This window comes from Anguilla rostrata, chromosome 9 (genome assembly GCF_018555375.3).
Source record: "Anguilla rostrata isolate EN2019 chromosome 9, ASM1855537v3, whole genome shotgun sequence".
Classification (NCBI taxonomy): Eukaryota; Metazoa; Chordata; class Actinopteri; order Anguilliformes; family Anguillidae; genus Anguilla; species Anguilla rostrata.
The window spans coordinates 45680980-45695986 of NC_057941.1; the positions used below are offsets into that span (position 1 = coordinate 45680980).

The following is a 15007-nucleotide window of genomic DNA, read 5'->3' on the forward strand; positions in this document are numbered from 1 at the left end:
GTGGGGGCTCAGAATAAGGAGTATATATGCCAGCAACAAAACCCAACAAAGGAATATTATTTGGAAGGAGGGTTTTAGAAGAGAAAGAAAAACCTGGGTGCTTGGCACACAGCGATCAATTTCATGTCCATGGCAGCGGATCAGTGGCTCCCTTCGCTTCTGATGTGCGCTAACCAGCGTCGGCCCGCGCCAGGGAGATGGAAGCTTTGTTTTTATAAATCAAAGCCTTGAAAGATGAGCCGGACGCCAAACGCCAGAGGCTGATGTCATGTGCGAACGCAGAAACGCGGAGAAACGAAGAACAGTCGCCCTTTATCGAATAATGAGCTGTCTTTACCGGCTACACGTCTGGAGACGGTCAGGGAAGTTTACAGGGAGTACACGTGCCTCGATACACGACTATTCTCTTGTATTTCTACAGTAAGAGAGGGAAGGGGGGGGGGGGGTGTTAGCAACCAGACAACTGCGTGGGAACAGGGAAGCTTAGTACCTTATTTGGCAGATTTATAACTGCGTAAAACTGAACACGATTTAAGCCAAGCACACTTCAGTCCTGAAAAAGGTCTACCTAATCTATCCTCATTATTATGAGAGTAATTTAATATAAAACAAAGTTCTAAAGAGGCCTTACAGAAGAGTATATGTTTTAGCTCGGAGGTAAAAATAGGCCGAATTCTTCCTTTGATATGGTGAAACCACAGGAGAGTGAAAGGTATAAAAGATCTCCACCATTTAACTGGGATTCGCGCCAATCCTACAGCTACAAACAGGCAAAGGAAAAAAGTGCACACGTCTTAGTGCTCCTCTGAGCTCAAGCAGAGCTTGGTCAGAGACAGTCATACCATAGCTTACTGTACTTCTAATTACCAACTCGGGCAGTTTGGCACAAGTATACACAGCAGGCTAAACTGACAGTAAGCAGGTGCTCATAATGTCATGACTAAACAGAAACTGACCCTGCGCATACTGAAAAAAAAACTAACTTTATTTACAGAGCACTCATGTTTCATAAATTCAAGGACTCCCACTGCAGACACGAGGTTTCAACCCTCTGACCAACGATCCACGGAATACGATTTGTAGTCATTTTTACAGAAAAAGAGACAGTCCTGCGTTTTTCCCCCAAAACGAGGACGAGCGACCCAAGCGCCGTTCGCGGACCGCGACCAGCTTCTGAATGGTTTTAACGATGGCGCGAGTCCCAGACTCATGAAAGCAGGTAACGGGCAGCAGGCTGACGGCGGTCCCGGGGGCTCATTTCTTCTGGAAGAAGCCCATGATGGAGGCCTGTTTAGACGTTTTATTGGCGGCGGCCTTCTTTTGACTCCTCTTGCCCTCCTCCTTCTTCCCGGCGGGCGGCCTCGGGGGAGCGGGCTCCTTGGCGGGAGGCCCGGCGGCCTTGAAGTCGTCCTCGCTCTCGGAGTAGGACTCGCTCTCGTACTTCTTCTCCGTCACTGTCAAAATAAAAGTCACACTGGGTTATGAAACGCCACCGCTCTTAATTTACGTTTCCCCCCCCCCCCCCCTTTTCCAGTGTCTACAACTCGGTTCCAATAAGAATGCATTCTTGAGAGGTTGGGACCGCCCTTGCTCTCGTACCTCTTCTCCGTCACTGTCACAATAAAAGTCACACTCCGTTATGAAACTGCTCTTTTATTATTATCTTTTTTATTACCCTTTTCAAATGTCTACCACTCAGTCCCAATAAGAATGCATTCTTAAGAGTTGGGGATCACCCTAGAGACGAGAGAATCTCACGAGAAGGCAATGGAATGTCAAAGGAATTAAATTATCCATTTTCTTTCAATCCAATAAAGGGCAACAATTCTGGCATTAATGACTTGCTGCACTAAGAGGCAGTTCTTTAAGACTGCTTGTATTCATAGTAGGGCAACTGATGACTGTTAAGCTAACTTGTGACATGACTTCGACTGGCAGGGACTGTACTCCATACAACAATATTAATTTCACTGCTCGTTTACAATGGACAAACATATACTGCTAGGCAACAAAGAACGAAGCAGTACCAAAAATAAAGATATTACTGTATAGCAGCAATAATTATGTATGCTCGTGTATGAACACAAAATTAAAAGAAAGTCAAGGCTGAGGTTGATTTAATATAACTTATTGTGGGTTTGGAAGGGTACAAGCAAAAGACAAGAACCCCTGCGGTCACGATATGCTTTCACAAATAGAAGCTGGAACGAATTCAGAAAAATATTCCACGGGCATAGTGAATCCCGATCCCACATTTGATTTGCAGAGGGGAAAATTGATTTTGTATGCAAAGGTCTACGTAAATATTTGTGCGTGTATTTTCATGAAAAAGGGCAGCACATTTTGTACGGCTTAACTGAATGTGAACATCCGACATTTTACTGCGCGCTCCTGGACGGAACAGGGACGATGCCCCTTTTCGACAAAAAACAACAAACTTACCGATGCAGCCTTCCTCGTCCATAAAGGTGTGGGATTTGAGGACCTTCCTCCTCCTCCTCCTGCTGCTGCCGCCGCCGCCCACAGTTTCCTGTTGGCGGTTAACCAATCATCTTTAATCGCCGGTCCTTGACAGTTTGGTACTGAACACAAACTGCAAACAACTCTCACTGACAGAGCGTTTTTGGAAGACGAAACCGAACGTGACCGCGCAAGCTGACGGTCCCTCACCTCGGCCTGCGGAACGCTCTCTTTCTTCACCTGACCTTCCGGGCTGGGCGTGGGCGTGTCCACGTCACGGGGAGGCGGGGTCTCGGGTATCATGGCTAAACGGAGGGAAGGAGTGCTAAACGAGAGGCAAGACTCGAAACGCGCTCCCCAAACTGGAGAACTCCACTCGATCCAAAAAAAGGCGCTCGAGTCATTTTTATCCATCGTTTCAAAAATGAGCATACATGTTCTAACAAGCAGGATCATCAGTATTATCTCCATAGTTATCTGCATGGAAAATGGACTTGGCACTCAGTTTTGATTTGTACTTGATGAACAGTAATCCAGCACAAGGAAGCTCAGGCTCACCCTCACCTGCATGCATTTCAACAAATTAAAAATTTTTTAAACAACTTTTAACTGACCAGCAACACATGCATCATTATTAACAATAATCAATTTAATAATTTAAAAATATATATCTTTTTCATTCGGAAAGGTTTCCTTCCTTTTCATTTGGAAAGCCCAATCCCACCTGTAACCCTCTGCCCTCATGTTGACACCCTCTGTGAGTTAGGGAGTGTCTGGGAGCCTCAGGCCTGGTGTTCATTTCATTTAGGATTTTCAGGAGAAGGCAGCCGGTAGAAAAACCTCAAAAATAAAATAAATAATAAAAAAAAAGAGCCGAGGTGGCTCCCGTCTCACCTTCATCATCGCTGCTCTCCGGCTGCGGCTTCTTTATCCTCCTCCTCTTCCTCTTCTGGCTTCCAGACTTCTCATCCTCACTGTCGGACAGCTCCAGCCTCTTCGTTTTACTGCTGATGAAAACAAAAGCATCATTTTAAATAAGCATCCTGGAGCAATTTCTGATGCAAAGAATAAACAGCAGATACAATTCTTACGGTCATAGCAGCAAAAGTTATTTTTAAAAATAAGTTAAAAAAAAAAACAGTTAAAGGTTAAAGAAAGATTTTTTAAATAAAATTCCCCTATCCAAATATTTTATAACTAGATGAATGACTCCCATGTTCCAATTACTGTTCTTATTTTGCAAAACAATAACAGCTGTCTATTAAGATGACTGCTGTGTGTGCAGACTACATCGTTTAAGAAACACATTCAGATGTAGACACATTCAGCACTGATGTACCTAAAATCGAAACGGCAACGTGGAGAATTACCAGTAAAGGGAGAGTCTACACATCCAACAGTCAAAATACATCCAGGTGTAAGAAATACAAAGAATATAAACAAAGAAAGAGTTTGGCACACCAAGATAAACTGCACGTCTCTTTTAATAACACCAAGTTTTTGACCAGTGGACCTTTGCCAGAGCATTTGGGAACTGCAATTGTGAAGGCAAACTTGGGGGGATGTGAAACAGACTCGAGCTTCGCGTACCTCCTGTCTTTGGGTTTTTTCACCTCTGGTTCAGAGCTCTTGGGTTTCTCCTGTTTGATGTCAGTCTGAGTTTTGGGGGGCGTGGCCGACGGCTTCTCATTGGCCACGGAGGACGTCTGCGATCCTCCCGCCTCCTCCTTTACGACACGGTCGGACGACTCGGAGTTGGGCTTAGTTTTGCCTTTGCGAAGAGAGGGACGTGTTAAACCGATACGTGATACGTTTAGAGGACTGTGACTCCACCGTTTAGCCTCCGATTGATTAAAAGCTTGAAATGCCAGAATTGTGCAACTTTTGCAATGATAAGCATAAAAACACCTACTTGTTGTTTGTTTCCCGAAAAAGTTACTCATGGCATTCGACTTGGGGCTGGGCTTACTTTTCGAAGTTCCCACCTACAATAATAATGTGAACCACACCAACACAATTACTCAAAAGCACACAATTAAAGTGTATTTTCTTGCTTTAGCCTGTAAGCCTCTGAAGGCCCTACACCTGTCAGTGTAACGTTGGCAGGTCATCAGAAAATACTCTAAATATCAAAAAAGTTCCTTCGTTGCACACAAAAAATTCAACCCAACCAAAAATGTATCGTAAAACAAATATCACCACAAAATCCCAGAAAAAGTAAACCATCCCTGGATCATTTAAAAACAATTTGATCAATGAAAATTGTGAAAACGGTACAGTACACTCAAACGTACCGTGGCAGTGTCCTCTTCCACCTCCGTTTTAACTTCCTTACTGCCCTCCTGTGATTTCGGGGTACTCTTGACGGCGAACATTCCCATGATGCCTTTGGGCGGCTTCGAGGCTGGTTTGGAGGCCTGGGGTGCGTGGCCATTGAGCGCAGACCTGCCGGTTTCCGTTTCTGGCGGTGGTGGCGGCGGGGGGGCCTGTGCCATCTCCTGGGCCCTCTGGACCTCAGCAGCTGACATGGGGACTGCGCTGGGGCAGCGTATGGCACTGTACCTGTCAGCACACACACATACCCATTTCTACTCATTCTGTGTAGGACAATGTGCAAACTTTATAAAATGTGTATATATGTATAAAATAAACAAGGACACCGTGTCATTGATGCAAATCAGCTACTGGAGTGCCAATAGCTCCCCCTTGTGGAGAATCTTTAGTCTGCTAAACATGAGTGAGGTTCATGCGGTGCCTTACTCCCACCCCCCACCTGCCCCTTCCCCCCAACCACACCACACCCCACACACACACACACACACACAGACTAGGAATTTTCAAGGCCTATGAATTACCCCACATAAATAGTCATCACTCCGAACCTGTGCAAAACCTGTGCACATTTTTGTCACATTTTTCAACATTAAGAGAAATTACTGTGACTAGTTCTTAAATGTTGCACGTACACCTTTCGCATTGCTTTACTGTGCACATTTACGCTTTCAACCTCAGGGAAATGGCGGCTGGATCATACTTGCTGCAGTTCTTCAGGTTCTCTTTCACTGCATCATAATCCGTGCTGTAGAGAGGCCCGCTGTCCTTCAGGACGGCCTTCTGGATGCTGTACACGTGAACGCTGGCAGTCACCTCCATCTTCGACTTCACATCTGGGGAGGGAGCAAGACTTCAAACCGTGAAGCGCGCGTAACACAGATGCTCCTACCATGACCACATGACACTGTTCTCATAATTTTATTTCCAACAGCTACTTTTAATGATTGAAAGCAATCCAGCTCTCTCAGCACTGCAGACGGCTACGATACAAGCACACGTAGATTTCCAATGCAGCATAAAAATCTGAAGACATGCCACAGAATTCAGAACCTTGCATTAGCATAAGTCCTGGACAGCCAAAAACAGTTAAGTATATCATCAAGATTTTTCATTATTGATCAATTAAGGCAAATTTGAGTTGATGTGCTGTGTCAGGAGGTACAAGTGAATCACTATTTCCTAACCAAAAAATGGCCCAATATGGAGTTAAAATCCCACAGGTCAAACTCTCAGTACCAAAAATATAGACTATTATTGTGATGTATAAAATGCTGCTTTAAATATGACATTACAAATTGTTACTAAATTAAATGGGAGGCGAAGATTTGACACCCGTGTTAATTGGTCTGCATTATTATTTTTTAAGGAGTGCAGACAATCCACCATACATTTTTAAAGGGGGGTGAAGCACATTGTGTCATTTGAAGTTATTAAAATAAACCAACTATGATCAAGAAGAAAAGTGGAGGCACACAAAACAGAAATATTTTAAATGGAAGCATAATGGAAAATGCATTCTAAATTTTCTTGATTATGTTTGCCACACACTGAGGTTTCGAAGATGTGAAAATTCCAGATTTCAGGTATTATTTTGTAATGTTGCCAAAAGGTTTCTTCTATATGGAGTTAAATTATAACAAACGTTTAAAACAGATCCACTTGCCTTCGAGCTGATCCTCACGCACTACTGCCACCTTGTGACCCTAAAGAGAAAACGACGCAAAAATACAATTTATAAACATCTCCACCATGCCCCTGCATCAAAGGCATTATAGCTCCTGTAAAGACAATCACGACAAAGACAACATAGCGCTATAAAGTTTGCTATGTCATGAGGTAATGCAAAAGCATGTTTTTCTCCCAAATAAATTATAGAAACAAGGGGTCTTCTCACCATATTTCCATTCTCCAAACACCGGCCAGAAACGAGATAAGTTGCATGAAGTCGAGACCCGGAGCTGTCTTTTCTCTTCTGGTCCAAGTAATGAAACAGCATCCTAGAACAGAAACGCCATAGCATAGGATATTACCGTCATTTTATTTTAGTAGACACGCTGATCCATTCCACGGAAAGAGTAGCTGTAACGTCATACAAATGACAGTTAGCTAGCTACCAAACGTCAATGGTCATTCAGCACAGCAACCGTGTGGCTCGCAACCGGGACAGTCAGAGTTCGAAAACGTAATTAGCTGGCATTGGTGGAAAGAATGGACCCAGAACACGAAAAGGTATCATTATTGAAATTCAATTAAGGAATATCTCACTGTTTGGCCTGGTTGACATGGACTCCAAGTGTAAGGCTCAGCCATTTGTAGGTCACCTGCAACCACAAACAACAGCAAAACGGTGTGCAATGTTAGGGAAGCTTTGGTCAGATCTAGCTAGGTAACCAAAGACGTTGCCTGTAAATTACTTTACTTTAGTGGAAAACATTGGTTGTGTGCGAACTGGGAACTAGTCTGTAATGAACTAGAACTGGCTCTTGTTTTAGGAAAACCCCACCAGTGATGAAACTATTTGTAAAAATAGAAATATATTTATTTCAGTGCTAGACAATGCTAGCTAGAAGCTAATAGCCAACGTCAACGTCAGATCAATTGGCAAGCGAACATTAGATGTCAATCAAGCAAGTAAGACTGTTGATACTGGCTTCTAACAAATCATTATCAGCGAGCTAACGTTAGTTAGCAACCGATAACACACTGACGAAGACAACATTCATCTACCAACAATGTTAAAAACAGCAGACCTACGGCAAGCTACTTATCAAGGCTCTATTATCATACGTACAGACTAAACGTTGGATTTATGTAACTGGTTAACATTAGTTACAAAACAACAAAAACAACGTTAATGCTTCCAGCAAGGGATGCGGACAGAAACGGGACTTCAGACAGAAAGTGCACTTACTATTTTGTTATGATCATGGACGAATTCGTCAATATTATCCAAATAGAGGTCGTCCATAATAAGATTTGTACGAAATCAGTGAACGCGGACTTCAACTGCAGAGCAAGCTTACTATCGTGCTTGCTATTGCTTGCTAACTCGATTTCACGGAGGAGAGCAGTGAGTTTCAGGCGGGAATTAAGCACGTCGCGTTTAGAATTCAGTGGTTTCCTTTCCAGATCCTATGACAGGGTTAAAGTGCACGGGTTGTACAGCTACGGATACTCAATGCGATCAAACAACATGTTGCGTCGCAGACCGTGCCACTGAAGTTCTTTTTCTCCAGACCGCTTACGCACTCTCGTTTAATTAGTGTTTAACTGTTTAATTTAATAGATGTAATAAATACCCTGTGCAAGCTCATATGTAGTGTCCAAGGCTATAGGCTACTATGCATTGCAATGCATTGCATTGCAGACAGCACCAGAACCTGCTGTCACACCTTCCAGAACTTGTTACACTTTATTTTTTATTTTAGTTAATCATACGTTCCTCTTAGTTCCTTTATAGTTCATTAACTACTATTAAGACATTCTGAGATGTATAAAGAAAGTGGTGCCAAAACAGAATAAAATGTATTTACACTTTCACATTGTTTTCTTAGTTCACAAAACTAATCTACTCACACCAGTCTACCCATTCAACTGAAAGGCAGTTTTTCTGTTACTGCAGTCTGCCGTTTAAAAGTGTGATGTGTGGCTGTGTCATACAACTGATCACTTCAGTGAATTTTATATATCATCAGATTAGTTTCGATTTGAATTCAGCCTATATATGTTGGCCTCTCCATCTCCCAAACACATGAATTCATTTACTGGTAACATGGACCTATTTGTCTAACCCGCAACATGTCATTCTTAAAGTATTCACCGTAATGTTACTGTTTAAGGTACTCCCTTAATTTTAAAAATGAAATCTTGTCCTACTTTGGTGTAATGTCCTTCACTTCTGAAGTTCTTAATACAGTTTAGATTAAAATTAATTAATATCACTTCAAATAATTTATGCAGTTGTAGCAATTGTTTTCCCACACACAAATCATTCATTGTTTTATTACTTTGTTCAAATGGTACACATTTTTAAGAAGAACAATATATATACTGGTTATGCAAAAATGGTAAAAACAACTCATACAGCATATTGATTGCCTTGAATTTTTTTCAGAATATCATGTGTTACACAAGACAAAACATTTAAGACTTTGCTTAACTACAGCTACAGTGGTCCTACAGCTAAAGTGATGGAATAGGCTACTAAGACCAATCATAATTATGCACAATATTTAATATTACCATTTAAATTAACACAAATGTAAATGTATTACATATTGATTAGAATTGAAATCACATGGTGATGCCCATATGATGAGTTGGTACATTTGGGTCAAGGAGTTCTTAGCTTTCATCAAAAGTGAGACACACAGCATCTGAAAGAGAATTTGCATATAAATGAATTTGCTGCAATACATTAAATTAAAACACATTTAAACACAATCATGTATGAACTAAAGAAAAAAAGGAACCAACAAATTTGTACATATATGAATTTCTTCGGTCATTTTTTTTTGTTAGATTAATTAATCACAAGATTAAACCTTAAAGCTGCTAATTAAATATGAACATATTGATAGAAATAACCCTTGGAATCCAATACTAACTGTAGACTGCTTCTACCCCCTAGCCTGTGCCATGTTAATTATCTGGCTATTTGGTGCAATCCCAGGCCACAGTTTGAGATGGCAAGTGTTTTCCTTTTCAACATGCTCAGTGCTGTTGACTTGACGCTATGAGTCCTTTACTTAACATTATGTACTGTCAGTCTGGCTAACAGTTAACCATAATTATGAAATTATTTTTTGCTTGCAGGTTATACAGTAAACTAATCCCAGTATCCTTATAAGAAAACTTCAATGCAGACAAAGCAATTTGTTTTTATAGTAAAGTTTCCCTCTACATCTAACTTTCAACCAAAATGTCCACATAAATTCTTTTGAAGGGGTGTTATCCCCCATTTTCAGGCATTGTAATAAAAAAAAAGGTTTAAAAAACCAGACGTTGATGCTTTTACCTGGATAACAGCAACTGGATATTTAAATGTTACAATGTAAAAAAACTATTTGACGATCAAAGCAGCAGTTAACTAATTGAGCCAATTAATATGTTAATTAGTACCGACTTAACACACACAGAAACACACATACACAGAAATCAACGGATAGTGTGCTAATATTGTATACTCACAGAAATCCTTTTCCACAGCCGAAAGGTCCAAAGTGCATTTCCGACGGCAGGCACATTGGGCGGCAGACTCCGCTGAAGTTGTTGCAGCTCCACGGGAACGATGCGGCTGAAGCCTCCTTCATCTCCCCTACAACGAACATAAAAACCCGTTAGCATTCTCCTTTGAATCCTAAGCTCAAAACAGATGAAAAAAAGCATAGTGGCTAAAAATTCTTCAGAGAATGGTTACAATCTCACGAAACATGACAAACGGCAGATGCTGTTGACCTTGCTAATACAACTGCGCAATGACGTCTTAGGAGATGAATGATAAGTAATGTTTTGAGACTCACAGGAAACACACAGAAATACCAGTAGCACTAAAACTAGTATATTTTGACGACTCATGGTGGCCAGTGTCCAAGGCAAGTGATGCTCTGGTGGAGTTACTGCTTGTGTAATAGTTTAGCTCTGGAATTACATGTTGTTTTTAAGAGTAAGAGTAGGAGGGGTGGACATCGGGTGGGTCATCGTGCAAAACTGAAGCAGCTTTAAATGCAAAAATTGAATTGCATGAGGACCTGAATCGGAACATTGTGCCTAATTTCATTTAGTGCAATTACAGCAGCATTTAACAGCCTGGGGCATTCATGGTGTCCCCACATCATGCGACAGGAGTACACATGCCATTGCGAAGAACCACCAAGCAGAGAAATTTGTTTCACCTGATCTTAAACACATGCTTCCCCTCATGGAACCAATTACCTTGGGAGAGGGAGCACATAGTTGTTCCTCAGACATTTTTTCCCCCTGCTTTTGCATTGGCCCAATGCCATTGGCCCCTTAAGAATTACATCAGGGTCCCTAATTAACTGACATTCCACCACAGGCTAGTTTCATGAGACAAATGAGAATGAGACAAATCTGTGGAGAGGTTGAGACTTTTTGATGCATTTTCAGAAATGCAGTGCCTTTCATTGCTGAGCCAACTGAAAATAAACACATACAATTTATAGCCAAATATTCACTCAGAAATCTAGGTTGTTTAGCAAACTGGTAGGAACTTGATGGGTAATAATGGCAATAACTACAACAAGAGTGTACCAACCAAACATGATATGGTTGTTATTATAAATAAAATGTGCTCATTGTTACAATACAATTTTATGCTTGCAGTATTTGTTCCCACACTTATGTCTGTCTCAAACAAGACTTAATATTATATAAATATTTTGGAACATTCACTGAAGGGCCAAAGGCAATGTATACACATAGGACATGGAACAATTTTACTATTTAGTTTAGATTTCCTTTATTCTATTGAAGCCTGAAAGTTTTAAAACACATTCCCTCACAGTTTTGATAGATTGCTTGGTGTTTTAATTTTTTTTTTTAATTCTGAAAAAGGTCACATTCTGGTGAAATGATAATGCATGGACATGGTAGTAACACAGAACTATATACCAAATGCAACAGCTATAATACTGTAGTAAGCAATTTACAAAAATATAGCTTTTGAAAGAGTCGGTAGCTAGCAACTATACGTGGTATTTACATCATTACAATACCGTCCACAGTTAGCTACTAACTTGGAGCACATATGTCCAGTTAAAAACATCTGACTGTTATAATTTACTGCCTAACTGCATTTGGAGCACTGGAACTAAATTAGCTATGTAGAGTATGCCTACCATGCCATTTTGATTTATTACAAACATAACTGATGGAATTTCTCATTTCAATAACTGACACGGTTGGCTGGCTTCAAAGAGACCTCATAGAGCTTGAAGTGAAAACCGTGAATAGTAAGTCTACTCGTCACTATGAGTAAATTTTCAGTACTGTCAGAGTTTAAAAAAGTGGATTCATACACTTAAGAACTTAATTCAGACTGTAAAAGAACCACCTTCTGTCCACTATGAAAGCAGACCAGCCATAACCTAACAGGCACACAGTTCCAGCCACTATGAAGATCCATTTATCATTATAGAGCTGGTGAATAGCCGGTGTTTAAACGTTGGCGCTTGTTGTTAAACTTTAGATGTGAATAGCAGACCTGTTTGGTAATCGCACAGTTTGGAAAAGAAAACTCATCCAAAGAGGACAAGTCTGGAAGAAGTCTGAAACTGGTCTCTCCAGGGCTGCAGTGAAAGTAATTAAATTAGTCTGTTCTTCTACATGCCGTCGGATGGAAAACGTTAACTTTCCTGACTGTTCCTTGCATTCACCATTACAATCCCCACTATTCAGTTCTAGAAGGCGCCTATGATTAATTCAGAAATTATCAGCCAAATATAATTGCAAAGGGCTTTTGCTGACATATCTTATTTACTGAAATGAGCAGGAGTGGCTTATGTTGGCCGTGGAGAGGACCCAGTATTCTGTGGCTAACTAGGAACAAGGTTGGACACCCCTGGCCTAGGGCAGGTATTCAGAATTTAGAGTTTCTGTGTTGCTGTGTTTTTTATGCAGCGGGACTGTATCTATGCATACGTAAGCACGGATAACAGACCAGGATCTATTGAGTTTTTTTAACTGACCAGCAGAGGGCAGTGATACGCCTCTAAGTGTTCACGCCTCCGGAAATCGTACAAGAAGAAGAAACCAACATGGCGCCGTTCACATGAAAACATACCGTCCTGGGGTCATGAGTAAAGTTTGTCATGTTTTAAGGTTTTCGCAGAGTGACATATCCAGCATATGACCAAGAAATGTTACATTTTTATTACAATCGTGGCGGAATTATTTTGACTTCGACTCGTATTTAAATTGGCCTGTCATGTTTAGCATGTTTTCGTTAGTTGTAAACAAACACAGACATCCAGTCCCTGTTTCCACTCTGCTATATTAGTTTTTTCCACTCCTCTAATGAGTGAAGCTGAAGGATTGATGGTCTTTGTAAATACAGTTGGCCTAACATTGTTCTCGTTAATTATCCTGTATCACTGGTTAACGGTTGCAAATCGAGGTGTTTTTTACACAGAAGAAAATATTTACGATGGAAGACCGAGGCGAAATTTCAACAATCAAGGCAGAAGGCACGTGTTCACAAGGATGTCTTGTTGCGAGTAAAGTCCAGATGTAATCTAACGAACCAAGAGTCTGCTGTGTTACTTAACATTTGGAGACCCAGCAAAATAATTGTATGGGGTGGCACACTCTTCGTTTTAACCGAAAACAACGGGCTTGAATGAACTGATATCAGGCTTCGAATATTGTTGATCATTTAAAACAAACTAGAGGTTTACATACACCCTTGAGTAAACCTAAGATTCTTAATATAAAATGACAGTGCCGAAAGCTATAGTCAATGTTGTGAACTTGGGGCGGATTTCCTACGGGCGTGCTTTACAGATACAACAGCGATGTGTCAGGCAACACTTGGATTCCCCGTCCCAGCTTCCAAATATCTTGCTGATGTGCGAGCACGAGCCAGTCTACACCATTGGAATACGGCAGGCCTTGTATTCTGCAGAGGAGGAAAACAGACTGAGGAACCTGGGTGCAGACTTCTACCGTACTAATCGTGGGGGGCTCATAACTTTCCATGGGCCTGGCCAATTGGTGTGCTATCCCATCCTCAATCTGGGCTGCTTTAAAAAGAGTGTCCGTTGGTACGTTTGTGAACTGGAAAGGACCGTTATCGGTTTGTGCCGTAAATTCGAGATCAGCGCTTCCACATCCCCGGACACTGGAGTGTGGGTAGGAGAAAACAAGATTTGTGCTCTGGGTAAGCAATAATGGTTTATGAATAGAAACAGATTAGGCTACTCCTCTTTAACCCTTTCGCTGAATGTAAGTTTCCTGTATTTTTCTTCCAGGAATCAACTGTAGAATGTACATCACGTCTCACGGCTTGGCACTCAACTGCAACACAGATATGCGGTGGTTTGAGAATATTGTACCGTGTGGGATTGTTGGCAAAGGAGTCACTTCCCTGAGCCAAGAACTGAAACGAGAAGTTACTGTTCCTGAAGCCATCCCACCTCTACTGGAAGCGTTTGCTAAACAATTTAACTGTACGCTGTCATTTGAAGATGTAGATGTTAACAATGTCATTGTCAGTGACACCAAAGTTACAGATAAATAGCTAAAAGTCTGACTTTTTCTATGCATGTAAATGTGTATTTTATTTTCCATGCATCCCTTTGTATAACAGGCTGGACTTTATACAGACTTTATCAGTATCAGTCTCCCATAAATCATCGGCCATTCACATGCATTGTCATGAAAATACCCTTTCAGTGTTAAGGACCTGTGAAAAGAAACTGTAAAAAGAAAAATGCCAAATGCAATCAATGGGAAAAACTGCAGTATTTGTTGTATCTCAATTTGAATCAGATACATGGAATAAATTGATTTTGATCCATAATAATGTGTGAAGCTATATGATTCTCAGTCTTTGCAGAATCTTAAAATGTGTGCACCTCTAGGACAAAAACCCATGAATTATGACAGATGTGAGATTCAGAATTTAGTCATCTAATGTATAGGAGGCCCAGATTGTTTGATTGTTAGTTTCGCTTTCTTGTTGTGTAGAGCCATCTAGTGGCTTTTCACATAATTGTACAATGCTGTACCGACTAAAACTTTTAAACTTTAAATATTCATTTAACAAATATTTTTGTTGACATTTGTATTTCCAGAAGAAACAAGAATGTATTTTTACGACTTGTAAAAATACATATTATTTCAGTGTGACATATTGCTTAGCATTGGAGTATAATAAAATGAAAAACACAAACCACAGGCTGTGGCAGAATAACCCATATTAAAGCATTACTGGCTCGTCGAATATATGAGGAACGTTCTGGGTCAATTATAGCGTGTTTATTTGGAGTTTAAACCCCCTAGACCACATAACTGCATGACAATTTGAACAGCTAATGCGAATCTGTGAAATATGAATTATCTGTAGTTGTAATGCGGTGGAGGTGTTCAAAAAACCTATACACGCTCCAATTGACCCACTGGAGACCTATAGAAAGAAACATGGAGTTCCTGGTAGATGCAGAGGCCTGCATCCGTTTGCAAATTACAAGTC

The 15007-nt window shown here is 40.9% G+C and overlaps 2 protein-coding genes across 4 annotated transcripts; one reads left to right on the forward strand and one right to left on the reverse strand.

Moving 5' to 3' along the window:
* Positions 1-967: 967 nt before the first annotated feature.
* On the reverse strand, positions 968-7958 carry pold3 (polymerase (DNA-directed), delta 3, accessory subunit). Of its 3 annotated transcripts, none has more exons than XM_064352450.1 (12): positions 7706-7957; positions 7060-7115; positions 6689-6791; positions 6458-6497; positions 5495-5627; positions 4755-5022; positions 4373-4445; positions 4051-4231; positions 3355-3464; positions 2671-2765; positions 2443-2530; positions 968-1454 (listed from the first exon to the last, which is right to left on the reverse strand). In XM_064352450.1, the coding sequence occupies exons 1-12, from the start codon at positions 7760-7762 to the stop codon at positions 1255-1257; spliced, it is 1404 nt and encodes a 467-aa protein (XP_064208520.1). In that variant the 5' UTR covers positions 7763-7957; the 3' UTR covers positions 968-1254. The 3 variants fall into 3 exon arrangements, with proteins under 3 accessions (XP_064208520.1, XP_064208519.1, XP_064208521.1); XM_064352449.1 differs by having other exon boundaries at positions 3355-3467; positions 7706-7954; XM_064352451.1 differs by lacking the exon at positions 968-1454 and adding an exon at positions 1461-1612 and having other exon boundaries at positions 3355-3467; positions 7706-7958.
* Positions 7959-12545: 4587 nt separating this feature from the next.
* lipt2 (lipoyl(octanoyl) transferase 2) lies at positions 12546-14338 on the forward strand. The gene is made up of 2 exons (XM_064352440.1): positions 12546-13693; positions 13785-14338. The coding sequence occupies exons 1-2, from the start codon at positions 13249-13251 to the stop codon at positions 14051-14053; spliced, it is 714 nt and encodes a 237-aa protein (XP_064208510.1). The 5' UTR covers positions 12546-13248; the 3' UTR covers positions 14054-14338.
* Positions 14339-15007: the final 669 nt, after the last annotated feature.